The sequence below is a fragment of the Sus scrofa genome, chromosome 5, assembly GCF_054392235.1.
Source record: "Sus scrofa isolate SSC_HxYL_T2T_F1_AM1 chromosome 5, Sscrofa_HxYL_maternal_Yorkshire_Landrace_v2.0, whole genome shotgun sequence".
NCBI classification, from domain to species: domain Eukaryota; kingdom Metazoa; phylum Chordata; class Mammalia; order Artiodactyla; family Suidae; genus Sus; species Sus scrofa.
The window spans coordinates 64,873,635-64,901,547 of NC_139387.1; the positions used below are offsets into that span (position 1 = coordinate 64,873,635).

The following is a 27,913-nucleotide window of genomic DNA, read 5'->3' on the forward strand; positions in this document are numbered from 1 at the left end:
GACCCCTAGCCTGGGAACCTCCATATGCTGTGGGTGTGGCCTTAGAAAAGACAAAAAGACCAAAAAAATTTTTAAAAATTTTAAAATAAAAAGTCAAGTAAAGAAGAAATGAAAATGAATCACAACAGGAAAAAAAATCCTATAGGAATAATGACTACTACTGAAATAATTATTACTGGCAATTCTATGTGCCAGGCAATGGGTCAATCAAGATACAAAGAAATGTAATGTGTTCAAATGGGGGGTGGGGGGGGAAGAAATTCAGGTATGGCCAAAAAAGGCAAAAAAAAAAAAAAAAAAAGGTAAGATTTCTATCCTTTTTTAATGAGAACCCATAGGAAAATGTACTCAATGATTTGTAATTATCTATATCGGAAAAGAAAGATATATTTATATGTATGACTGATTCACTTTGCTATATACACCTGAAACTAATACAGCATTGTAAATCAACTATACTCCAAGTTTTTTAAAAATTCAACTAAAAAATACTATAATGTACAAGTGCTATATTAAAAATACATATTATAGAATAACTAAAGAAACAACAAAAAGCAAAAGTGAGATTAGACTACAGTTTGTCAATGCTATGACATGTGGACTTAACTACATGAGGAAGAAAGGAAGAGGAGAACAGGGCTACTAGAGGCAGGGTAACACTAAAATATTTTGGAGGAAATAACAGACTAAACTAGGACACTGGCAAGTACAAGCAAGCATACATCATTTTATTGCACTTTGCAGATATTGCATTTTTTATAAATTGAAGGTTTGTGGCAACTTGTGCAAAGCAAGTCTATCAGTAATATTTTTCCAACAGTACTTCCTCAATTTGCATCTCTGTATCACATTTTGGTTAATTCCCTCAATATTTCAAACTTTCTCATTACTATTATACTGCTGTGGTGATTTATGATCAGTGTTTTGATATTATAATAGTTCTTTGTTTTGTATTTTTTAATTAAGGTATGTATTTTTTTTAGATATAATGCTATTGCCCCTTTAATAGACTATAGCATAAACATAACTTTTACATTTTTTTAAACAAAAAAGATTTTCACAAATCTGTGCCTCATTTTATTGTAATAAACACTTTACTGCCATGGTCTAGAACCAAATCTGCAATATCGCCAAAGTATGTCTATATGTAAAAAGAGAAACATGGTAAGGCAAAACCCCAAAACATAATTTTAAAGATGGATAGAGAATACAACTTCAAAAATGCCTTAACATAAATAGATTAATATAAGCGTTGGTGTAAGAAAATAAGTGTAGGATTAGAAAGGGTTAATAATTAGTTTTGGGGCTGCAGGTCCAGAAATAACATGCAGGGAGTACACAGTATGAAAGCAAATTTCAGACCTGTAATAAAGAAGAGTTTCCTCCGAAGTCAGTACTTCCTGAAATGACCACTTAAAGGTAAACATTAATTACGTAAGAATAGAAATTCTTACTTCTTGTCTTTTTTTAAGATCTTCTTTGGCTGCTCCAAAGCGTTTGGTTAACCTGGCTATCTTGGCCTAAAAAAAGCAAAAACAAACATAAATCAAGTGGCATGATAGTAATAAAAAATAACCCATGAGCACATAACAGGAAACCCACAAGTAATAGGATCCTCAGACGATGGCTAATAGCAAAATAAATAAATAAGGCAAGTTCATTATAAAACATGTATTTGAAAAATACAGAAAATCATAACACAAACTAAAATGATCCTTGAACTCAATAGCCAAAGGTAAACACTCTCTTTCTTTTCTTTTTAGGGCTGTCCCTGCAGCATATAGAAGTTCCTGGTCTAAGGGTCAAATTGGAGCTGCAGTTGCAGGCCTATGCCACAGCCATAGCAACACCAGATTCAAATTGCATCTGCAACCTACACCATAGCTTGTTGTAGCACTGGATTCTTAACCCACTGAGCGAGGCCAGGGATCAAACCCAAATGTTCACAGAGACAATGTCAAGTCCCTAACCCGCTGAGCAACAACAGAAATTCGCAAAGGTAAACACTTAATTTTAGAAGGTTGGTTTTTTCCTCCTTGAACTGCAAGTTTGCTCATGAAAAAGTACATTTCTGAATATGTGTGCTCATATCTTTTGTCATTATAGTTGTAAACACATTTAATTTTCTCACTGAGAATTATGTAGTAGGCATATCTGTAAGTCATAAGTAAGATCCTTTACCAATACTACATATACTGAACATATACGTAGTATATACTCTATACTATATATTGAATACATGGTGTATATATATAGTATACACAATATACTATATACTGTGTATACAGTATATACGAAGAATATACATAGTACATATTAGTATATAATATAGTATATAATATACTGAATCATTATTTATACACTCTCTTTCCTACTGGATATGTTAAATGGTTCTCAAATGCTTCAGTAAAATAATATTACAATTAATAATTCTGTTATTTTAGATTATTTACTTAGGCTACATTCACAGAGGCAGAATTCCTCAGACAGAATAGTTTTAAGGCTCCCATCTAAAATGCTTTTTCAGAAAGCCTTGCCAATTTACACTTTCAAAAGCAGTCTGTATGCATGCATGCACATACGATATTCTTCAGGACATTTAATTTCATATCCTATTAACCTGTAATAAACTCACAAAAAAAATGTTACTTTCTTAAGATTAACATTTGTCAGTGAAATTATTTTATTAACCCTTCATACTGTTTATAAAAACTGCCTGATCACATATTTTGCCTACATATATATCCATAAATATTGGACAACTACAAAAGACAAAGAAAAAAAATAGAAAAATTACCATAGCACCACATGAGTATTTTTGTATTTTGTATATCATATCATACAGATGTGATACTCAACTGTTTGTCTTGTTTTGATGCTGCTATTTTATGATAAATATATTTTTAAGAATTTTAAATTAAACTTCTAAGTGTGTTCATGAGGCCTGCCCAAGGAAAGGCTCCCTCAGATAATCTCAAAGCATGTCATAAAAAGACATTACTTTTAGCGTTTCTTTCACAAAGTAGTCACTTCTATTTTTTATTTTTATTTATTAGTCTTTTGCTTTTTTAGGGCCACACCCATGGAATATGGAAGTTCCCAGGCTAGGGGTCAAATTGGAGCAGTAGCTGCCAGCCCTCACTACAGGCACAGGAACAAGGGATATGAGCCATGTCTGCAACCTACACCACAGCCATGGCAACACTGGATCCTCAACCTACTGAACAAGGTCAGGGATTAAACCCACGTGCTCATGGATACTTGTTGGGTTCGTTAACCACTGAGCCATGACAGGAAGTCCATAAAGCAGCCACTTCTAAAGGAGACCCTCCCCCCAAACCTAACAGTACTGAGGTCCACTGACATGGGCTAGTCAATCAACTACCTATGACTCCCAAGATGAAAATTTTTCCTCAGGACTTAGAAAGTTAACAGTATTATTAACACCCAAGGATACAGAGCAGCTTTTTTTTTAATTCTTAATATGGAATTACCTTTATGTGAATAAAATATTTCAAGTAATTTTTTTAAGAAAGGCATATGGGAAAGTGTTTTTTATATCCTAAATTATACAAGAATGTCTTTCTGTTATTCTTTTAGCAGACTATCTGGTAGGTATTCTGTAAATCACATAATATATATGTACTATGCAATTATTATTATACCATTTGGCACTGAAAAATGAAAACAAATTTAAAAAATTATTTTGTATCTGCTATATATGGGGAAAGGTCAAGAATAAATACAAAGGCTACCAATGGTTACCTCTAGAAGCTATGAATTGCAGTGTAAAGAGAACTTCAATTTCATATCATATAGGTCCATAATATTCAAATACTTTTTTTTTTTTTTTTTTTTTGGTCTTTTTGCCATTTCTGGGGCCGCTCCCGCGGCACATGGAGGTTCCCAGGCTAGGGGTCGAATCGGTGCTGCAGCCACTGGCCTACGCCAGAGCCAGAGCAACGTGGGATCCGAGCCGCATCTGCGACCTACACCACAGCTCATGGTGACGCCGGATCCTTAAACCACTGAGCAAGGCCAGGTATCGAACCTGCAACCTCCTGGTTCCTAATAGGATTCGTTAACCACTGAGCCATGACGGAAACTCCTTTTATTTACTTACTTACTTATTTATTTATTTCAAATACTTAAAAAAAAATTTGGAGCTCCTGTCATGGCTCAGCAGAAACAAATCTAACTAGTATCCATGAGGGTGCAGATTCAATCCCTGGCCTCGCTCAGTGGGTTAAGGATCCAGCATTGCCTTGAGCTGTGGTGTAGGTCGCAGATGAGGCTCAGATCTGGTGTGGCTGTAGCTGTGGTGTAGGCTGGCGGCTGTAGCTCTGATTTGAACCCTAGCCTCGGAACCTCTATATGCTGTGGGTGCAGCCTTAAAAAGTCAAAAAATTTAGGAGTTCCCGTCGTGGCACAGTGGTTAACGAATCTGACTAGGAACCATGAGGTTGCGGGTTCGGTCCCTGCCCTTGCTCAGTGGGTTAACGATCCGGCGTTGCCATGAGCTGTGGTGTAGGTTGCAGACGCGGCTCGGATCCTGCGTTGCTGTGCCTCTGGCGTAGGCCGGTGGCTACAGCTCCGATTCAACCCCTAGCCTGGGAACCTCCATATGCCGCGGGAGCGGCCCAAGAAATAGCAGCAACAACAACAACAACAAAAAGACAAAAAAAAGACAAAAAAACAAAAAAAAAAAAAAAAAAAAAAAAAGTCAAAAAATTTAAAAAGCAGAATTTCATCACTGAAAAAAATTAAACTACTGGCACAGAAAGGAAACCGCAACTTAGACACTGACATACTGTCTTCTGCCATTTAATATTATAAAAAAGAAATCAAAGAGCAGATTCTTTTGTTTTTGTTTTAACCTAGGAAAACCGTACAATTTTTTAATCATAAATCAAAGTATCTGTTATAATAGGCCTAAGTTTGGGCCTCTTTTTTGGTAAGTATTCTCTGAGATTTTTAAAAAGCCAAGTTTTGTGTTTTGTTTTGTTTTGTTTTTTAGTTTAAGAAAGCAACATGCTATTATTATGTCTTTGATTACTACTACTATTTCATTTGCTCTTGACTTCTAAGGCATATCTATCATTTCCTGTATAAGGGCACAATGGTAGCTGTTTAAATAAAAGTTGCAAAGGGATTAAGATGGCAAAGTAGAAGGACTGGAGCTCACCTTTTTCTCAGGAAAACAAAAATATTTCAACAAACTGCTAAACAACCTTCAACAAAATACACTGGAAACTATCAAAAAAAGATAATGCTACTTAAAAAGACAAAGAGAAGGCTACATCAAGATGACAGGAGAGGGCAATTAAGCCATATAAGCAACCCCATACCTGCCAGATAGGCAGCCAAAAGACTGGAAAGTAACTATACTGCAGAGGCTCACCCACCACAGGAGTGAGAGTTCCACGCCCCATGTTAGGTTCCCATGCATGGATATTTGGCATTGGAAGGAGTAACCCAGAGATCATTTAGTGTTGAGGGCCAGAAGGGCTTGTACACAGCTTTATGGGACTGGGGGAAACGGACACTCCAGTCTTGAAAGGTACACACAGCCTTTTGTTGCACTGGGTCCCAGAGCAAAGCAGAGATCATAGGAATCTGGGTCAGACTTGCCTGCAGTTCTTGGAGAATTTCCTGGGAATACAGGGAGTGACTGTGGCTTACTGTCAGGGGAAGGACAATGGAAGCTAAGGTCTTGGGAATAATCATCAGCATGAACTCCTCTAGTGATGATCATTTAGGAAAAATTTGGCCCCACGCATCAGGGCTGAGAAGCCCCAGGCAAAACAACTTAAGGGGGAGAGCACAGCCCCACCCATCAGCAAACAGGCTACCTAAAGAGCCCCCAGGCACACAGCTGCCACTAATCACACCAAGAAACAAAGCCCCACCCACCAGAGGGATAAGAGTCAGCTCCACCTAGCAGTGAGCTGGCACCAGTCCCTCCCATCAGAAAGTCTGCAGTAAGCCCCTATACCAACTTCAGCCATAAGGGGGGTAGACATCAGAAGCAAGAGAAACTACAACCCTACTGTCTGCAAAAAAGGAGACCACACAAAAAAATCTATACAAAATGAAAAGGGAGAGAATTATGACTCAGATAAAGGAACCCCAGAAAAACAGCTAAGTGATCTTTAGATTACCTATCTGCATGAAAAAGACTTTAGACTAATGATAGATAAGTAAAGAAGATTCAAGATCTTAGAAATAAACTGGAGGCAAAGACTGATAAATTACAAGAAACACTGAACGAAGAAATAGAAGATTTAAAGGTTATGAGATCCTGCTGTATAGCACCAGGAACTATATCTAGCCACTTATGATGGAACATGATGGAGGATAATGTGAGAAAAAGAATGCATACAGATGTAAGGACTGGGTCACTTTGCTGTACAGCAGAAATTGAAAGAACACTATAAATCAACTATAATAAAAAAAACTTAAAAAATAAATAATTAAATGTTAAGCACATAGATGCAAAATACAATAAACTGAAATAAAAAATTCACCAGACCCCGCAATCCCACTCTTGGGCATCTATCCAGACAAAACTCTACTTAAAAGAGACACGTGCACCCGCATGTTCATTGCAGCACTATTCACAATAGCCAGGACATGGAAACAACCCAAATGTCCATCGACAGATGATTGGATTTGGAAGATGTGGTATATATACACAATGGAATACTACTCAGCCATAAAAAAGAATGACATAATGCCATTTGCAGCAACATGGATGGAACTAGAGAATCTCATACTGAGTGAAATGAGCCAGAAAGACAAAGACAAATACCATATGATATCACTTATAACTGGAATCTAATATTCAGCACAAATGAACATCTCCTCAGAAAAGAAAATCATGGATTTGGAGAAAAGACTTGTGGTTGCCTGATGGGAGAGGGAGGGAGTGGGAGGGATCGGGAGCTTGGACTTATCAGACACAACTTAGAATAGATATACAAGGAGATCCTGCTGAATAGCATTGAGAACTTTGTCTAGATACTCCTGTTGCAACAGAACAAAGGGTGGGGGAAAAAATGTAATTGTAATGTATACATGTAAGGATACCCTGACCCCCTTGCTGTACAGTGGGAAAATAAAAAAATTAAAAAAAAAAAAATTCACCAGGAGGAACCAACAGCAGAATACAGGAGATAGAAGAACGAACAAGTGAGGTGGAAGACAGGTTGGTAGAAATCACTGCCACAGAAGAGAAAAGAGGAAAAGACTGAAAAGAAATGAAAACAGTCTAAGAGAACTCTGTGACAACATTAAACACACCAATATCTGTGTTACAGGGGTGCCAGAAGAAGAAAAGAGAAAGGGCCAGAGAAAATATCTGAAGAGATAAAAACTGAAAACTTCCCTAACACAGGGAAGGAATCACTCACTCAAATCCAGGAAGCACGAGTACCATATAAAATAAACCCAAAGAGGAACACCCCAAGACACATATTAATTATGTGCTCACTGAAAGAGGTGTGGATAAAGAAGATGTGGTACATACACACAATGCCATAAATAGGGATGAAATAATGGCATTTGCAGCAACATGGATGGACCCTAGAAATTACCATGCTAAGTGTAATCAGTCAAACAATGAGACACAAGCATCATATGCTGTCACTTATACATGGAATCTAAAAAAAAGTATACAATGAACTTCTTTGCAGAACAGAAACTGACTCACAGACTTTGCAAAATTTACAGTTACCAAAGGAGACAGGTTGAGGGGGAAGGACGGGCTGGGGATTTGGGATGGAAATATTGTAAAATTACGTTGTGATGATGGTTGTAAAAATATAAATAAAATTCACTAAATATTTTAATTTTTTTACATGAAATTTTTTAAAAACTTAAAATTTGTTTATCAACCTAAATAAATAAATAAAATCTGCCTAAATTATTGGAATGCATACACATTTAGGTCTTGTTCAGCAAAGCATACAGACCGAGAATTTCTTTGTTTATGTACCAAGGAATCTCTTAGGAAAAAATTCTGTATGGAAAAAAAAAAAAGAGAATTAACCATGAATTAAGTTTGCCTAATAATGAATATAAGTACTCAAAAGAGCTGGAGAATAAATAGGCACATGGTATTCATTATTCAAAACAGTCTCTTGGATTAGGCTGCCACACATTTAACTGTTGAGGGAAGAGAATGGGAGGATAGACTAAAACAAAAAACTGAAACAGCTATTTGAAGTTAAAATACTTAAAATGGAGAGTTCCCTGGAGGCTCAGTGGGTTAAGGATCTGGTGTTATCACTGCTGTGGCACACGTTCAATCCCTGGCTCTCCAAGTTCTGAATGCTGCAGGTGCAGCCAAAAAAAAAAAAAAAAACTACTTGAAATGGCATTTTATAAATCATAACCACTGAAACACTATATTCAAGAGTGTGCTAACAGCTTTTTCATAAAAAAATCCAGTTGAAATTTTGAGTATTCTGAATTTGCATAATGATTTGAAAGAAATCAATTCTTCCTCTATCCAGACATATATCCCTGTTGACTCATGCTATGTTTTCTGTCCTTTTTCTTCATAACGGTCTTGAAATTTCCCTTTTAGGTATACTCTTAAGTACTTATTTATTTTCAAATATCTACCATATGTGAAATCTTTTTTACAGTTTCTCATGGTTTTTGATGTATAGGAAATCTACTAGAATGTTTTCCTTTTATTAGTTAGCAGCTATTCATTTATCATGTACTTATCATTATACCTCATTCCTTTTTCCTGTTTTTATTGCCCTGTCACCAAAGCTTTAAATGGCAGCACAGATAAGGCATCACTGTCCTATTCTCAATTCTCATGAAATATTTCCAAAGACACATTATTAAATATGGTATTTATAACAGGTTTGTGATAATCTTTATGAGATTAATGTACTTCCCTCCTATTTTTTTTCCAAGAATATCTGGTCAATTTTAGCATATTCTCCTTACTTTATATCTACTGAGATGAACACAAAATTTACACCTTTCCTCTCTTACGTGTAACTGTCAAAACACCAGATGACCACTAAACTAATAAAACATACACAATAATGGCCATACACTATAATGAATACGTATGCTTTCCAAAGATAATTTAGAAAAGTCACTAAGCAAACAAAGTACAAGCAGCTACAACAAACCCTGGAAAGGAGGGGAAAATCTGATTTCCTGAACTGCCACAATACAATATTCAAAATCTCCAGTTTTTAACAACAACAAAAAAATTAGGAGGTATACAAAGAAATATGAAAGCATGATCCACTCAAAGGAAAAAAAGAATTAACAGAAGAGCAGCTCAGGTATAGGACTTACTAGACAAAGACTTAAAAAAAGAAAACAGGAAAATAGTGTCTCACCAAATAGAGAATATAAATAAAAAGACAGAAATTATATAAAGAAATAAGTATAAATTCTGGAGGTGAAAGTACAATAACTGAAATTAAGAAACTGAGCAGGATAGGGCTGTAAAGGAATAGAGTTTTATATACTACTAAAAATAAGTGGGTATTAACTCAAGATGTTAAGTGCAATGCACTTTTTCCTTAAGGAAAAAGCTACAAAAAGAGAACGAAGAAGGGAATCAAAATGGTTCACTAGAAAAAAAAGATCAATCACAAAGGAAGTAAGTAATGAATGAATTAAGGATCAAAAAGGGTGAAAGACAAATAAGGGATAAATCTTTCCTTATCAGCAACTAATTTAAATGTAAATAGATGAAATCTCTCCAATTAAAAGGCAGAGATTGGCAAAGTGACTCAACTATATGCTACAAGAGGTCATCAAAATTTAAAACTTTTGTGCATTAAAGAATATCATGAAGAAAGTAAAAAGAAAATTTACAGAGTGGGTGAAAATAGTTTTAAATTACACAGTTTTTGCTCACTATCAGCACTTTTATTCAACATAGTATTGGAAGTCCTAGCCATGGCAATCAGACAAACAAAAGAAATAAAAGTATCCAAACTGGAAGAGAAGAGGTAAAATCGTCACTCTATGCAGACGACATATGCAGAAAAACCTAAGGACTCCACACAAAAACTACTCAAACCGATCAATGAATTCAGCAAAGTAGCAGGATACAAGATTAACATTCAGAAATAGGTTGTATTTCTGTATACTAACAATGAAATATTAGAAAAGGAACATAAAAAAATACCTTTTAAAATCACGGCCCCCAAAATTAAATACCTAGGAATAAACCTGACCAAGGAGGTGAAAGACTTGTATGCTGAGAACTATAAAATACTGACCAAGGAAATTAGGGTATTAAAAGAAATAGAAAGATATCCCATGCTCCTGGATTGGAAAAATTAATATTGTTAAAATGACCATACTAACCAAAGCAATCTATAGATTTAGTGTGATCCCTACCAAATTACCTATGACATTTTTTACAGAACTAGAACAAATAATCCAAAAATATATATGGAACCATAAAAGGTCCAGAATTGCCAAAGCAATCCTCATGGGAAAAAAACCAGGCAAGAGGCATAACTTCCCAGACTTCAGACAATATTACAAAACTATAGTAAGCAAGACAGAGTGGTACTAGTACAAAAACAGACATACAGATCAATGGAACAGAATAGATAGCCAGAAATAAACTTGGATACCTATGGTCAATTAATCTTCAACAAAGGAATCAAGAACATAAAATGGGAAAAAGACAGTTTCTTCAGCAAGTACTGGACAGCTCCATGTAAATCAATGAAACTAGAACACACCCTCACACCATGCACAAAAATAAACTCAAAATGGTTTAAAGACTAATACATAAGACAAGATACCATCAAACTCCTAGAAGAGAACACAGGCAAAACATTCCTGACATCAACTGTACAAATGTTTCTTAGGTCTCCTGAGGCAACAGTAATAAAAACAAAAACAAACCAATGGGACCTAATCAAACTTAAAAGCTTTTGCAGAGCAAAGGACACCATAAAAAAAAAAAAAAAAAAAAAAGAAGACAACCTATGTAATGGGAGAAAAGTTTCAAATGAGGCAATGGACAAGGGCTTAATCTCCAAAATATACAAGCAATTCATACAACACAACAACAAAAAACAAACAATCCAATCAAAAAATGGGCAGGGAAAAAAAAGGGGGGGCAGGAGACCTAAACAGAAGACATACAGATGGCCAATAGGCACATGAAAAAATGCTCAACATCACCAATTATTAGGGAGATACAAATCAAAACTACAAAACTAACCCTAACCCTCACACTGATCAGAATGTCCGCTATTACTAGGTCTACAAATAACAAATCCTGGAGAGGGTGTGGAGAAACAGAACCTCCTACACTATTGGTAGGAATGTAAATTTGTACAACTACTATGGAAAACAGTATGGAAGTGCCTCAGAAACCTAAATATAGAACTACTAGGGAGTTCCTGTTGTGGCTCAGCAGTAACAACCCCAACTAGTGCCCATGAGGACGTGGGTTCAATCTCTGGTGAAGGCTGGCAGCTGCAACTCTGATTTGACCCCTAGCCTGGGAACTTCCATATGCCACACCTGCGGCCCTAAGAAGCAAAAAAAAAAAAAAAAAGAACTACCATATGATCTAGCAATTCCACTCCTGGGCATATATCTGGACAAAACTACAATCTACAATGCATAAATATACATGCATGTTCATAGCAGCACTATTCACAATAGCTAAGACGTAAAAACAACCTCCAAAAAAAAAAAAACAAAAAACAAAAAACCTCAATATCCACTGACAGATGAAGAGATTAAGAAGATGTGAAGATGTGGTACATATACGTGTGTGTGTGTGTGTGTGTATAATATACTATTCAGCCCTAAAAAAGGACAAAATAATGCCATTTGCAGCAAATGGATGCAACCAGAGATCCTCATATTAAGTGAAGTAAATCCCAAAGAGAAAGACAAATACCATATGACATCACTTATATGTGGAATATAAAATATGGCAAAAATTAACCTATCTATGAAACAGAAATAGACTCACACACACAGAGAACAGACTTATGGTTGCTGAGGGAGTGGGGTGGACTGGGAGTTTGAGGTTAGTAGCTGCAAAGTATTACATTTAAAATGGATAAGCAATGAGGACCTGCTGTATACCACAGGGAACTATATCCAGTCTCTTGGGGTAGAACATGATGGAAGATAATATGAGGGAAAAAAAATGTGCATATATGTATGACTGGGTCACTCTGCTGTGCAGTTGAAGTTAGCACAACATTGTATATCAACTATACTTTAATAAAAAAATTCATAAAAAGTTATATATTTTCAAGTATTCAAAATCCAAAATATATAAACTCTTACAGCTCAACAATAAAAAGGCAAAAAAAAACTAAAAATGGGCAAAGAACATGAATAAATATTTCTCTAAAGAGGATATACACAGATGTTCAACAAATACATGAAAAGATGCTCAACATTATTAGCCATTAGGAAAACGCAAACCAAAACCACAATATCACCTCATACCCATTAGGATGTTATAATAATTTAAAAAACACAGACAATAACAAGTGTTGACAAGGATGTGGAGAAATGAACCCTCATACACTGCTGGTGGGAATGTAAAATGGAGTAGTTGCTATGGAAAATACCTGAACGTTCTTCAACAAATTAAACAAAGAATTACAGTATTACTCACAATTCCATGCCTAGGTATATGGCCAAAAGATTCAAAACCAGGTATTCAAACAAATAACTTGTGTATGACTGTTCAAAGCAGCATTATTTACCCTATCCAAACATAGAAACAACTCAAATGTCCACTAACAGAAGAATATATAAACTGTTTGGGTGTGTACACACACACATTAATACCTTGAATTAACTCCTATTTATTTTCAATAGTATACAAATATTACTTATCCATGAAAAGGAATGTAGCACTACAAATACATGCTATGATATATATGAACCTTAAAAACATTATACTAAGGAAAATAGGCTCAACACGAAAAGTTCACATTTGTGTAATTCTGTTCATATGAAATATGCAGAACAGGTAACTCAGTAGAGACAGAAAGCAAATTAGTGGTTCCCAAAGGCTAGGGGGAAGAGAAAATTAGAAACGACTATTTAATGGGTGCAAGATTTTCTTTGAGATTGATGAACATGACTTGGAACTACATAGAGATGATGGTCACATAGCAAAGTAAATGTACTAAATATCACTGAATTATAAACTTTAAAGTGATTATTTTGCTATCTGAATTTTACTTCCAAAAAAATTCTAAATATCAGAATACAGAAAGAGATGGAAACTAAATTGGGCTTAGTAAAATTTAAATAAATGGCATGGTTAAGGGTAGATCATAAATGACTGAGAGAATATGAAGCAAAAGCCTAAAATAAAAAATGAACATTAATACCCTGCAGGACAGTGAAATAACTGGTAGGTAACAGGAAAAATGGATCAAAAACTAGGAGATTCAAACAAAAATCAAAAAATTAATACACATCTAAATAATTAAGGAAACTGGACTATACAGAAAAGAATTAACAAGCAGCACTTTTTTTTTTTTTTTTTTTTAAATGGCCACAACCATGACATATGGAAGTTCTTGGGCCAAAGACTGAATCTGAGCCACAACTGCAACCCACACCACAGGGTGATACGTCTATAAGACAAGGAATGCCAAGGTGAGTAAACCATCTGAAGCTAGAGGAGACATATAAAACAGATTCTTTTTTTTTTTTGGCCACACCCGCAGCAAGGATGGAGAAACAGATTCTTTCTCACATTCCTCAGAAACTACCAATCCAGATGACAGCCTGATCTTGCAATTTTAGCCTCCAGAACTATAAGACAATATTATTGTTTCTGTTGATTAAGCCATCCAGTTTATGGTACTATTTTAATGGGAGCCCTAGCAAACTAGTAGCTCCTTTTTTTTCTAATACTTAGAAGTTAAATGTACTTCATTGTCAACCTTGAAAATATATCCCAGAAAATAAGTTATAAAAATGATGGCACATGGGTATACAATTCAAGTCCGTGTACAAACCTGTAGTTCAGTAAGAACTGTTTTATGCCTCTTGTTGCACTCAATCTTTTCCACTCGTGTTTTCAATTCTGCCAATGTCTTATCAAACACGGCACACTGCAGCGCACACAATTTTTCTTCCAGTAACCACTGTACAACCTAAAGAAATACATATACCTTTGTTATAGCAAAGAAGCAATTTTAGCAAGCAGAAAACAGTAAAGATTCTTAAGTACTAATAAGATAGTAATATATTAGCTAGTTTAATTTAAAAAAACCATACTGGCAATGCTATCTGCTGAAATCCTCCACTTCTATTAATAGAATGATATATACTATAAACAGAAAATTTCCAGAGGGGGAGATTTTCAAAACAATTTGAAATTCAAGTTTTAATATTTTCTCCCACTCCCCTCTATTGTGATTAAAACAAAACTAAAGGAAAAAACTAGTTTTTAAATTTTCTAATCTGTTACAGATGACATTTTTATGACACACTAAATGTTACTGCATTACTGAAATTTATATAAAACATTTCTAAATGCCTACTCACAATTTCCATATTTATCTCATTATGGACCCACAACAAACAGGACTCACAGTGCATGTTCATGGACCATACTCAAATAACACTCTTCTATGGTCACTCATGGACCATACTCAACCCTCAGTATACATAAAAGTTTGCAAAACTTTTTCACACAGCCATGCTCAGATTTCTAATAGCTCTATAAGAAAGACTAAATAAGCATTATTATCACCATATGATAAACAAAAAGACACTGGGAGAAATAAAAAGCCACTTTTTTTTACTGCCTCACTATTCCTTTCTCTAATGGGGATATTAATAATTTACCCGAGTAGAAAAACACTGGCCTAGATTATGTAAAATTTCACCATTTAATCTCCAACACCTTGAAAAAATAAATTTCACTTGAGTGAAATTTCTCTTACAAAGGCATTTGTCATCAACATTTGTGAACACATTTTGAAAAATATATTAAATACTATATATTCATTTCATTTTTTCTGCCTCTAGTCTAACACATACAGGGGGAAGTTTCTGAAGTCCGCACTTTAAATATTACCTTTCTCTAGTCTTTCTAAATCCTGGTCTGCACCATTTTTAATACTAAACCTAAAGCACATAACAAAGATTTTAGAACATAAGCATTTACAGTCATAAAACCAGCTTATGATAAAAATTAGAAAAACTAAAATGTTAACATATAGGAGTTCCTGTTGTGGCTCAACAGTAGCGAACAGAAGAGTGTCCATGAGGATGCAGGATAATAATCTCTGACCACAGTCAGTGGGTTAAGCATCCAGCATTGCCGTGAGCTGTGGTGTAGACTGCACATGTGGATCAGATACTACACTGCTGTAGTTACGGTGTAGCCCGGCAGCTGCAGCTCCGATTCAACCCCTAGCCTGGGAACTTGCATATGCTGTGGGTGCAGCCCTAAAGAGCAAAAAAAAACAAAGTTAACATATAAAACTCTAATGTTTCCACTAGAATAAAGTTCAATATAGAAGAATTAAAAGGTGAAAGCTGATATTCAGTTTTGTTACTAAAGCTAATTAAAAAAGAAGTAATAACTTCTCTTCCACATTGATAATTACTACCATATCTAAAAAGAAAAAAAGGCGTTCTTGCCGTGGCAGCGCAGTGGGAATGAATCCGAGTAGGAACCATGAGGTTGCAGATTCAATCCCTGGCCTCACTCAGTAGGTTAAGGATTCAGCGTTGCCACAGACGTGGCTCAGATCTGGCATTGCTGTGGCTCCGATTGGATCCCTAGCCTGGGAACCTCCATATGCCAACAGTGCAGCCCTAAAAAGACAAAAGGCAAGACACAAAAAATTAAAATTAAAAGAAAAGAAAAGAAAAAGAAAAAAGAATATATAGCTTTGAAAGAGTCAGAAGGAATTCTGAAATTAAATCATTAAGAGTAATAAGCTCAACTACTTCAACTTTTCTCTGTGAAAAACCTGAATACATCAGGAAAATATAGAATAATGTCAAAAACCTAGAAGAATAAAGATAGTGGTGCTTTTTATTTAATATGGTTTTAACTTATAATCTCTAACACCTTTTGTAGCTTCTGGTTTATATCTCCTTTGGCTGTAATCTTTACTTGAAATTCTGCCTCATATTCTTCTTCCATGTATCGACGGCGTTTGGACTGGACATTGTCCATGTCCTCTGATTTAGAACGTTTTCTTCTAAAAAATTCACCTGAAAAGAAAAAGTGTAATCAGTCAGGTATTTTTATTACAGCTAGACCTTAATGCTTATTTTCCATCCTCAGCAAAATATTATTTCTAGCCATCAAAACAGCACTCTCAATCACTGTATGAATTGTTTTTGGGACCAGAAAAGTAAGTGGATAGCTTTTAGCTTTAAACTTGAAATGATTTTCAATATTCTAAATGAGAACTTCCTAGTGGCTGAATAAGCAATGTACAAACAATATAAACATAGTACATTTTTTCCCTTGAAATCTTTGTATTAAGATGGAAGATCAACTAACAATATGAGATGAAATCATCTAAAATTCATTCCCTTTCCTAAATTCTACAGTGCCTTCACAAGTCACAGATATCTCAGCCTTCATTCTCACATTACATACTTCTAACTGTGCTAGCTTTAATTATTTAATTCTTCCTCCGCAATAAATTTTTTCCCTCAGTAAAGCTAGGAAAAATTCTTCCTTAATCATCAGCCTTAAAAAAATAAAATAATAGTTATTCTTAATGCATCTTAAAAACATTTCAAATATATACAAATAATAAAATCAGTGTCATTATAAAAGTAAATTTGGTAAAGAAAAGACAAAGACCTTAGAAATTTCTGTTTCAAATACTGGTAACACTCATGAGATGATAAGCAAATTTTATCTGATTTTTCTTTTATTTATTTATTTATTTTTGTCTTTTTTTGCTATTTCTTGGGCCGCTCCCGCGGCATATGGAGGTTCCCAGGATAGGGGTCTAATCGGAGCTGTAGCCGCCAGCCTACGCCAGAGGGCCACAGCAACGTGGGATCCGAGCCGTGTCTACACCACAGCTCATGGCAACGCGGATCATTAACCCACTGAGCAAGGACAGGGACCGAACCCACAACCTCATGGTTCCTAGTCGGATTCGTTAACCACTGCGCCACGACGGGAACTCCTGATTTCTTTTTCAATATATAAAAAGGAAAAATTGTAAATTTCCACACTTATGAAAGGCAAATGACCACATGTGTCCATACCTCTCCCTCTCCACTTCAGTCAAGATCCATATCTATGTACCTATTTTTAAAATCCAATTCTATTCTACAATTTCTCTTATATCCTAATTTACATAAGCACAGATGGAAAACTACACAAAACAGAGAGTTAGAGAACTCAGGTTTCCTGACTTCTAGTCCAGTGATCTCCCTATAAGCCTAAAGACAGTCCCATCATTTCCCTTTCCCATAAAGCTTAAAAACTGTGAGTACTGGGAGTTCTCATCATAGCGCAGTGGTTAATGAATCCAACTAGGAACCATGAGGTTGCGGGTTCAATCCCTGCCCTTGCTCAGTGCGTTAACGATCTGGCGTTGCCGTGAGCTGTGGTGTGGGTTGCAGACACGGCTCGGATCCCATGTTGCTATGGCTCTGGCGTAGGCCGGTGGCTACAGCTCTGATTGGACCCCTGGCCCGGGAACCTCCTCATGCCGCAGGAGCGGCCCAAGAAATGGCAAAAAGACAAAAAACAAAAACAAAAAACAAAAAAAACCTGAGTACTGAGACACATGCTTCCACTTGCCTATATCACCACAGACAAAACTCCTATAGTTCCATGCTCTAAACGCAAATCTAAACCAATTTCTCAAGACATTCAGATAGAATCTTACTAAACAGTAAGCTTATTTCTTAAGGAATAATGAAAAATATAAACAAGTATATGTAATAAATAATACTTTCAAGGATCCTTGGGTTAGCCATCAACAAAATGATTTACTTAAATTGCAAAATTTTATAATCAATTCATGGATGGAAAAGTATTTTCCACAGCCTTAAAAGCAGAAACAATTTTTAAAACTATTTCAGGTCTGATTGTACATGCTTACTTTTCTCAGAAGGTCTTTCATCCTCATGTATTACTCGTTCTTCTTCCTCAGCTTTGCTGTCCTTTTCAGTACTTTCTACTTCCTCTGTAACAAAAATAGAAAAGAAAATTATTTTCCACTAGAATTTGTAACAGCTCATTATAATTTACACTTTTGGTTTAATTATTCAGTTAATAATCTTTTATAAAATCAGAGTTTCAAAATGTAAACTATTGGGAATAAAAACAGAGCATGAACTGATAGAAATAAATGACCAAGTCTACTTTTAAATGTTCCTGCAAATTCATAATAAACTCTTAAAATGGGAAAAATTTAAGTGGAAAAAAAATAAAGATATAGATTTTAAAACAAAGAATCTGAGTAATTTACTATCACCAATAAATTAATAAAATGTGAAAACTACTACAAAGCATTCAGACTCCCTAATATTCAATTATTAAAACTAAATAGTGGTTGTGACAATTAAAAAAAATTAAAAATTACTGGCAAATTCAAAACAATATTTTTAAAAGACAAGCTGAATAATTTTAGTGGTTATGGAATAGTCCACTAAAAAAAGGGGAAATCTATCTTAAAGATAATAAAAATTTTACTTAAAAATAATAGCTATTTTGATACCACTGCCAATGGCTGAGTTAGGTGCTTGACATATAGTACTTAATATTCCCAAAATAATCCTATACTATAAACAGTATTTCAATCATCATATAAATGAGGAAAATAATGTTCAGAAAGGTTAAGTAATTTTCACAAGAGGCAAATAAAATCTAACAAGTAAGGTGCCATCAAGGAGTTCCCATCATGGTGCAGCGGAAACGAATCCGACTAGGAACCACAAGGTTGCAGGTTCAATCCCTGGCCTTGCTTAGTGGATTAAGGATCTGGCATTGCCGTGAGCTGTGGTGTAGGTCGCAGTCGCAGCTTGGGTATGGCGTTGTTGTGGCTGTGGCATAGGCCAGAGGCTACAGCTCCAATTAGACCCCAGCCTGGGAACCTCCATATGCTGCGGGTATGGCCCTAAAAAGAGAAAAGAAAGAAAAGAAAAAAATATTGCTAAAAATGTCTACAGAATTGCATTGTTACAAATAAAATTCTAGTGGTACCAGAAATGACCTTTAGTGAATAAGTCTATAGCTCCTCAACTAACTTAATCATTTGGGGAAGAACAAACCACTAACATGTTTGGGTTTCTATTTTCCCCCTTACATCCCTGCAACTGGCTCCCCAATAGCTTCAATAAGGCTTGCCATACTTCATGATATTCTGCAACCAAAATTAAATAAGCAATGAGGTACACAGCATTACATATTTTGGTAGGAATATCTGCTTCAAACCTCAGGGTTTTAATTCCAACAACCATCATGGGTTTTAAAAACTTAAAAGGGGAGTTCCCTGGTGGCACAGCTGGTTAAGGACCTGGTATTGTCACTGCAGTGGCTTGTGTGGCTGCTGAGGCTCAAGGTCCTGCCTGGCCAGGGAACTTCCACAAGCTGGGGAACATAGCCCAAAAACAAAACCAGCAAAAAAAACTTCAGGGTTTTTAGGTGAAAATAGAGACTGGGAACACTGATGAGCCTATTACAACATTTTTTCACACTAAAATAAAACAATAAAAATGCAAAATAAAAGACAAAACAAGAAAGTTAAGGTGATACATATAAAGATTACTGAGATTATTTTTAAACTTTAAAATCCATGAGTATTAAAAAACTTTCCATTTACCACCCTATGCTCATTAGCGTTTTAAGATCTCATCCCTCAACCCCAGTTCAATGAAATGAAAATTTTTCTCCCTTGTACACTATCCATTCATTACAAAGCATTTTTTCCTATATCTATTTTCCCAAGTTTTCTTGCCTTTAATACTGAGAGTAGTGACTCCTGTAGTTTCCTAGTTCCCAGAGTTCAGAAACCCAGAGTAATTGGGCTACTTAAGATAAAGGTTTACCTAGTCTTTATTTAGCAAACCGTCAAGTACTCAAACAATTAAAATTTGTCCTAGCTCCAATTAAGGTAGCATCATGACAGATCATTCAGAACACAGCAGAACAAATTGGCCTGGTTTGGTTTGCTCTTTTCTTCAGACATTAGCTCCCTTTCTTTGACAGATATGTCAAACTTAATTTACAACTCATTCATTTTATTCAAAAAACCTCTTATCTTCCAATTCCCATTTTCCTGATGTGTCTAGAAGATATAACGGGATTCTCTGTATTTAAAACACTCATTGGGCGCTTAAAATAGACAAACAGATTTAAAATTTATGTTCAAGTTTTACCTGATAAAGAACTTGAGATTTAAAAAACGGTATTAATGGTCTATAGAAAGGAGTAAGGCCCTATAGTTCTTTAATATTTTTTATCCACAAAGCCTCAAAGAATATAAGTGGACCTCCATCAACTCAGAATAATAATCAAAGATCCTTATATATAAATAGATTTATATATACTTTCAAGTAGTTTCTGGTACTCCTGAAACTCATCCAAATAATTAGGTTAAGACTACCTTTTTTTGGGTAAAAAAAATCTATTTAATTGGTACACACGGAAGTCCCCAAAGCAGACTATTGATATATCATTATTAAACAGCTACTTGTGAAGGTTTAGCCAAAAAAAGGGTGGGGTGTGCTTGGGGTGGTAGACTAATAAAGAAGTAACTAAGACTACCTTTTTTAGAATTTGTCTTCATTCACAGTTCCTGCTATAATTCCTCCCATCTTAGTGTAGCTTCATTATAAGTTGGCATGTTTCACATACAGTTCTTTCCTCTCAACCAGACTGGACATTAAGCTCCCTAAGAGGAGGTACCAAAATCTTGTAATTTTGGTAACCCTAAACATTTTGGGAAAGAGCTGAGACAAAGTATATGTTTAGTATCTTTCTGATGATTGGTACTTTTAATAAGATTCAATTAAATGAAGGTGGGAAAACAGTATTGTAGAGGATCAGAAGGCAGAATTTACATTAGGAGTTAGTTTCCCATTTTCAGAATCACACTGAATAGAAATTTATTCCAAAGAAATTTGGATAAAACTGTTGCCCTGGATCAGGGGTTGGCAAATATTTTCTGTAAATGGCCAAAACATAAGTATTTTTGAGCTTGTGGGCCCTACAATCTCTAACTTGACTATTCAATTCTGTCCTTATGGTGGGAATTAATGATAAAAAAAAAAAAACACGCAGGATGTAAACAAATGAGTGTGGCTATGTTTCAATAAAACTTTATTGACAAAAACAGAAAAAACCTATAGGTCATGATGTGCCAATCCCCTGCCTAAGTTAATGGTTCTATGAAAATACTTAAAACCAAAAAATCCTACAGACTAATTAAAGAAAACATACCATCAAAAAAATGAGTTCCTGTTATGGCTCAGCAGGTTAAGAACCCGACTGGTATCCGTGAGGATGTGGGTTCGATCCCTGGCCCCACTCAGTGGGTTAAGGATTCAGCAGCGCCATGAGCTGCAGCATAGGTTGCAGATGTGGCTTGGATCTGGTGTTGCTGTGACAGTGGTGTAGGCCAGCTCTGTTTGACCTCTAGCCTGGGAACTGCCATATGCTGCAGGTGCAGCCCTAAAAAAAAAGAAAAAGGAAAATGGCAAAGAAGACAAAAAAGCAATCTGTGGATAAGGAAATACAAACGGCTATATAAATATAAAATTCTCAACCTCACAAGACATATCAGAAAAATGTGGCATTATTGGTAATGTGACTTTACCAGAAAAATTTTAAAAGCTTTATTTAACTAATAGCAGTTTCCAAGTAATATCTGCTCCTTTTTAAAATAAAATTGGGGGAGGGAGGAGTTATTTTATTGCCTCCAATTCTCCCATTTTCTTTGAAACTCTCAATTAGGCTTTCAACTCCACTGCCCCTTGTCAAGGTCACAAATGATATCCAGGTCATTAAATATTTTTCTCCCATCTTATTTGAACAGTAGCATTTGATATAAAAATAAGAGTTGAGTTAATTACCTCTTGGAACATTCTTTACTTGAGTCCTAAGATGACAAAATCTATTTTCCTTTTTACCTTAAGATTTTCTTGGTCTCCTTTGCTTGGTTCTTCCTCATCTCCCCAAGCTCTACACACTGGCCTGCTAAGAGTTCAGTTCTTGGACTCCAAGGTAATTTTATTTGTCACTCAACTTCAACTAACGTCTATATGGCAACCAGTCGTAGTTTTTTCTAGACTTGTCCAAGCCTTTGCCCTAAAATCCAGACATACATCTAACTTGGGCAACAACAGTCATTTGAAATCTTTCTTACATACTCCCCTTTCCAAACCTTGCTTCATCTGTAATCTTCCTCAACTCTGAAAAGAAAAATCTGCAACTTCTACACTAATAAAAGGTTTCACAAAGAAAATCTAAATACATAAGACAGAAACCTTAGATTCTATTCACATGCAATTTGCAATTAACTATATTCATTAGCATTTATGTTCATCTTATTTATTTTAAAAATCCAAGGGAAAAACAACCAGATTTTTTTAAAAATCTGAAATATTTGGGAAGAAATCACATCAGAATTTAATGTAATATCTTATTTATTCTAAAACAGATTTTTCTCCTCAAAAGTATTAAGAAATAACAATGGTTTGGAGTTCCTGTCATGGCTCAGTGGTTAATGAATCTGACTAGAAACCATGAGGTTGCAGGTTCGATCCATGGCCTTGCTCAGGGGTTAAGGATCTGGTGTTGCCGTGAGCTGTGGTGTAGGTCGAAGACATGGCTCAGATCCCATGTTGCTGTGGCTGTGGTGTAGGCCAGTGGCTACAGCTCCGATTAGACCCCTAGCCTGGGAACCTCCATATGCTGCAGGAAGTTGCCCTAGAAAAAGTCAAAAAGACCAAAAAAAAAAAAGAAAGAAATAACAATGTTTAAAAAACAAAAGAGCAAGAAGAGGAAAGCTTGTTCTCCCACTTCTCCAAGAGAAATAAAAGGAGAGGGGCCAAAAAGGAGGGAGAAATGGAAAATGCAGTAAGCTGAAAGCAAGGAGAATGGCTCAAGAGGAAGGAATTGTCATTAAGTGGTCCTCTAAGTAAGTGAGAATGAAGACAAAAAAGAATGGCCCTGATTTCAACAATATGTGCATCAATGTCATTCCACTGAGAACAATTAGGAAGGAGACTGGCAATATGGGAATCACAGTTCAATTAAATTAAACAGAAGTAAATGAAATGGTGGTAGCTTTGTTCACAAAGAATGGCTCTGAAAGAGAGGAAAGATGGAACAACAGCTTGAGGTGAGTGTATGGTAGCAAGAGTACATGGAAGGTATAACTAACATGTGTACCTCCTCTAGCGTTTGAATTTTCTCAGAGAGAAACATTTTTCCTAGCCTTCTTAAACAGACTATAATTTTAAACAGTTATACTTGGGTGTAAGTAACTGTTATCAGTTATTATTATAGTATTATGTAACAATACTACAGTGCTTTCAGGCCTATTAAGGAATACCTGTGACACTTTTATAGATCATTCATCTATCTTTGTAAAATTAAAATAGTTTTTCTATTTGTTTTCTAATATCTTTCATTATTTTGTTTGCTGTTCACACTCATCAAAACTGCTGTATTTGAACAAATTTGCGAAAGAATCACCTGAAATAGTACAGCACATAAATGTTAGCACTTAGAAAAGCCAGACTCTGATTTGTAATTGTGTTCTGAAAACATTAAAAATTAGTCAAGAATGAAGAATCTAAAGAAAGTAATTTCTCAACAGATGAACAGCAACAAATCAGTAGAAACGCATTCTCTTACCATATAAAGAGGACAGAGATCAGTTTAAGAACCAGTGAAGAAACCATACCTCAACCTACAATATACAAAACTTTTTTTAGGACAGGGGACAGAAAATAAAAGTTCAGTTACCAGCTAAGAAATTAAATCTATCACTAAACTTCTGCTAATTGCATACAATCAAATAAAAGTCTGTAAGTGACCAAAAATAAACCCAACCCTGAATTTTCAAAGTATGGAACAGGAATGGCTTAATATTCATCTTTTTGCATTTAATGGCACTGTGTGGAAAGGATGGCCTCCAATATCCAAGAATCTAACATAAACATAAAATATATAAACTCATTAAATAACAAGCTTCAATTTGTGATGACTTTTTTTTTTTTTTTTTTCTTTTTGTCCTTTTGCCATTTCTAGGGCTGCTACCGCAGCATATGGAGGTTCCCAGGCTAGGGGTCTAATCAGAGCTGTAGCCACTGGCCTACACCAGAGCCACAGCAACGTGGGATCCGAGCCACGTCTGCAACCTACACCACAGCTCACGGCAATGCTGGATCGTTAACCCACTGAGCAAGGGCAGGGACCAAACCCGCAACCTCATGGTTCCTAGTCGGATTCGTTAACCACTGCACCACGATGGGAACTCCTGTGGTGACTTCCTTATAAAGATTATCAGAGGTTTTGTTCAAGGACTTGCCCTGATATCACTTACTATCTATATACTTAATTGGAAAATGAGTGAAATTCACCCTACACAGTGTTACCTATTCTCTAAAATGTAAATTTCATCATGTCATTCTCCTCTACTTGAAATCATTCAATGGCTCCCCAGTACTAGAACATGTTAAACATTGTAAGCAAGGTCCTCCACGACAGTCTTTTCTTACATTACCAATAATTTAATTAATTCCAAAAATATGTACTGAGCACTAATTGTGACCTAAATAAGCATTTTTTTGGCCTGATGATGATGGCTCAGAGCAGAGGTGATAGCAATGAAGATGCTAAGAGGCTTTATTCTAGATCTTTTCTGGAGGTAGAAACAATAGGATTTCCTGACAGACTGGATGTGGGATATAAAAGAAAAAAAAGTAAGAATGGCTCCAAGATTTCTGGCCTGTATAAGTAGAATGGAGACACAATTCAGAAGGACTACCTTCATTAAAACTCTATAATGAACAATGAAAGGAAAGTGCTTTCCTGAATACCCGTATATTCTCAAAAAGTTACTCTCCTCTAAACTCCCAGAATACTAATTTAACATTATTACTATATTCACAACCTTGTATTTAATGGCTTTTGATTTAATTCTTGTCAGAATTCTCAGGGCAAATAATAAGTTTTACCTTTAAATCCCCAAGCCAAGAAGATCCTGGCCTTTCTATACACATAGGTTGAATGAGTGAATGAGAATGCTCTTTAGAAATGAAGTCAACTTTTAGTAAGAAAAATTGACATGGGGGGGGTCTCTGTATCTTCTAGGCCTGCCTTTTTTTTCTCCCTTTGAACAAACTAAAAACCAGATGTTATGCCTCTTGTTACAAGGTTACTCTTCTCCCAGGGCTCTGAGGGTAAGAAAATGTGATACAATGAGAACATAAGGGTATTCTATGCCAGTCTGAAAGAAACTGAGCAAAGTTTCACATAGGAATGATGTTGGGAGTTTTTCTCATTCTCTCCTTAGAGAGATGGGAAAGATAGACACTGACCAAATCACGAAGTTTATACACTTTTTATATAACAAGTTTGAAACTACCCTAAAGTAATAAGGATCTAATGAAAGAGAGGAACACAATCAAATAAAAGATTTGAATTAGAGACCATACAGAGAATGAGGGGAGTAGGTTGGGCAGAATCAAGAAGGCTGAAGAAGCAAATGGATAAAGTCTTTATCAAACAGATAATTAGGCCTCCAGATTTCTGGCTTCCAGCAATGGTGGTATCATTCCCTGGCAAAGATTATTAAAAGAATCATATGCCAACAGGAAAATTAATCGTAAAATGAGATTTGTTACATTTGAAGCAAATAAACCAGTAGGCTGTTAGAGTCAAAGTATTTGGTTGCTATGTGGTAAGAAGAACAATTACTAGGATTTTGATAAATTATGTACTGGAAATTGCTATGTCATAGTGTTATATTGGTTCACCTTATCTCTGTTCCCAGCCTATAGGCCCCTTAAGGGCAAGGGCCATATTTTACTTATTTTATCTCACTTCTCAGCACTTCACACAATGCTGCTCTCAGAGTGGTTCTTTGTAAATTCTGAATTCTGTGAAGTTAAGAATCCATGAAATTAAGAGATTACACTAGTCACCACCATTCTCAACTTTCTCTGCAACTAGAAGAAATTTAAAACTTCATGAGAATGTTTTACTGAGCAGTTTATTAAAGCTAATCAAAATTTAAATAATATTCTAACCTGGAGAGCATGTCTCATTTTGTGATATAACTTCAGACTCATCTTTTTCACCCGAAACATCCTCTTCATCAGAGAGGACCAAAAAGGCTTCTTTTGGTAAACTCTCACTACTGTCTTGTTTAGATGGTGAACCAAAAGAACCTTCCATCTTCTCTTCCAAATCTGTATTTGTCTCATCAATTGGAAGGAGAGAAGCTTTAGAAAAGCAAGTAAGTTCATCTTCAGCAGGTGCAAGCTTTTCCAAAATAGGAATAATTTCATCTGTCTCCATAGAATCTGTATTTTCTAAGATATTCTCATTTTTGTCATCTTTCATAACATTTTCACTAATCGTTTCTGCAAGGTCTGAAGAATTTTCTTCTTGATTCTTTTCACTTTGGTCAATTTCCATACTGCTAGATATAGCCTCCTCTCCAAGAGCAGATTCTGTAATGGCATCTTCTTCTACCTTCTTTTCAGGAGACAGATCTGAAGAAATAATTGTATCATCTGTTTCTAGAGCCTCTTCATCAGCATCAATATTACTATCAGCTTTATTTTTCTCATCAAATGAGAAAATTTGATCTAACTTTTCATCATCCCCCTTTTTCTCAAGAAAATCATCATTTTTATTGCTACAGGACTCTGCACTGTCAGTTTCAGGAACTGGTTCACAAACTGGCACAGAACTTGGTTCAAAGGTGGGATCAATGCCTGATTCAGAAGATGGTTCATCAGAAGTTGGTTCATCAGAGGCTGGGTCAACAGAATCTGAATCACCAGGAGCTGGATCACCAGAAGCCAGATCGCCAGAGGCTGGATCATCAGAGGCCAGTGATCCAGAGGCCAGATCACCAGAAGCTGGCTCATCAGAGGCTGAATCAATGGAGACCCGTTCAGTGGAGACTGATTCACCAGGGACTGGTACACCAGGGAGTGAGTCACTGGAGACCAGTTCACCAGAGACTGTCTCACTGGAGACCAGTTCAGTGGTGACCATTTCACCGGAGATCAGTTCACTACAGGCAAGATTACCAGAGACAGCATCACCAGAGGCAGGATCAACAGAGGCGGGATCAACAGAGGTGGGATCCACAGAAGTGAGATCACCAGAGGTTAACCCTTCAGAGGCCAGATCTCCAGAGGCAGAATCTCCAGAGCCTGTACCTCCAACAGCCAGATCGCTGGAGGCTATATCACCAGAAGACGGTTCAGCAGTCAGTTTAGAAACTAGTTCAGGAGTTATATTATTAGGAAACAAAGGTTCACATTTCAAATCATCATCCTGCTTGTTTTTTACATTAACATTTAAGGTACAGGGTGTTTCTTTCCACTCTGATTTACTTTTTTCAGAGTCAAAACAAAGCTCTTCTTCAATGCCATTCACCTCTTCCTTGTCATTAATATAATCCATATTTTCCAAAGGTGAGGTTGGGTCCAAATCACCATTTTCATGGTTGCCATTTAACAGCTTGACATCAGTTTTCAACAGTTCTTCTTTGACCTTGTACACTGCTTCAAGTTGTTGACGATCACTCACTCTCATTGTTTTTCGAGCCTTAAAGACTTTTTTCTGTGGTTCTTCTATACCATCCATTTTGAATCTTTAAAAAGAAAGAGAGAGATAGAGTTTAATAATTGAAACAGAAGTCACCTAATTATAGACTTACTA

At 35.8% G+C, this 27,913-nt stretch overlaps 2 protein-coding genes across 8 annotated transcripts in view; one reads left to right on the forward strand and one right to left on the reverse strand.

Moving 5' to 3' along the window:
* The window catches only part of GUCY2C (guanylate cyclase 2C), a 672,163-nt gene that overhangs the window by 284,883 nt on the left and 359,367 nt on the right, over positions 1 to 27,913 (forward strand). The window lies entirely within an intron of this gene.
* ATF7IP (activating transcription factor 7 interacting protein) overlaps positions 1 to 27,913 on the reverse strand; it is a 123,288-nt gene that overhangs the window by 38,437 nt on the left and 56,938 nt on the right. For 6 of the 7 annotated variants that reach the window (XM_003126462.6, XM_005664060.4, XM_021092312.2 and 3 more), the window contains 5 exons: positions 26,263 to 27,845; positions 18,102 to 18,185; positions 16,091 to 16,236; positions 14,019 to 14,156; positions 1,455 to 1,520 (listed from right to left, as the gene is read on the reverse strand). In XM_003126462.6, coding sequence (XP_003126510.2) covers positions 1,455 to 1,520; positions 14,019 to 14,156; positions 16,091 to 16,236; positions 18,102 to 18,185; positions 26,263 to 27,838 — 2,010 coding nt within the window. In that variant the 5' untranslated portion in view covers positions 27,839 to 27,845. The remainder of the gene's footprint in view (positions 1 to 1,454; positions 1,521 to 14,018; positions 14,157 to 16,090; positions 16,237 to 18,101; positions 18,186 to 26,262; positions 27,846 to 27,913) is intronic. The other variant, XM_084956720.1, reaches the window with a different exon arrangement.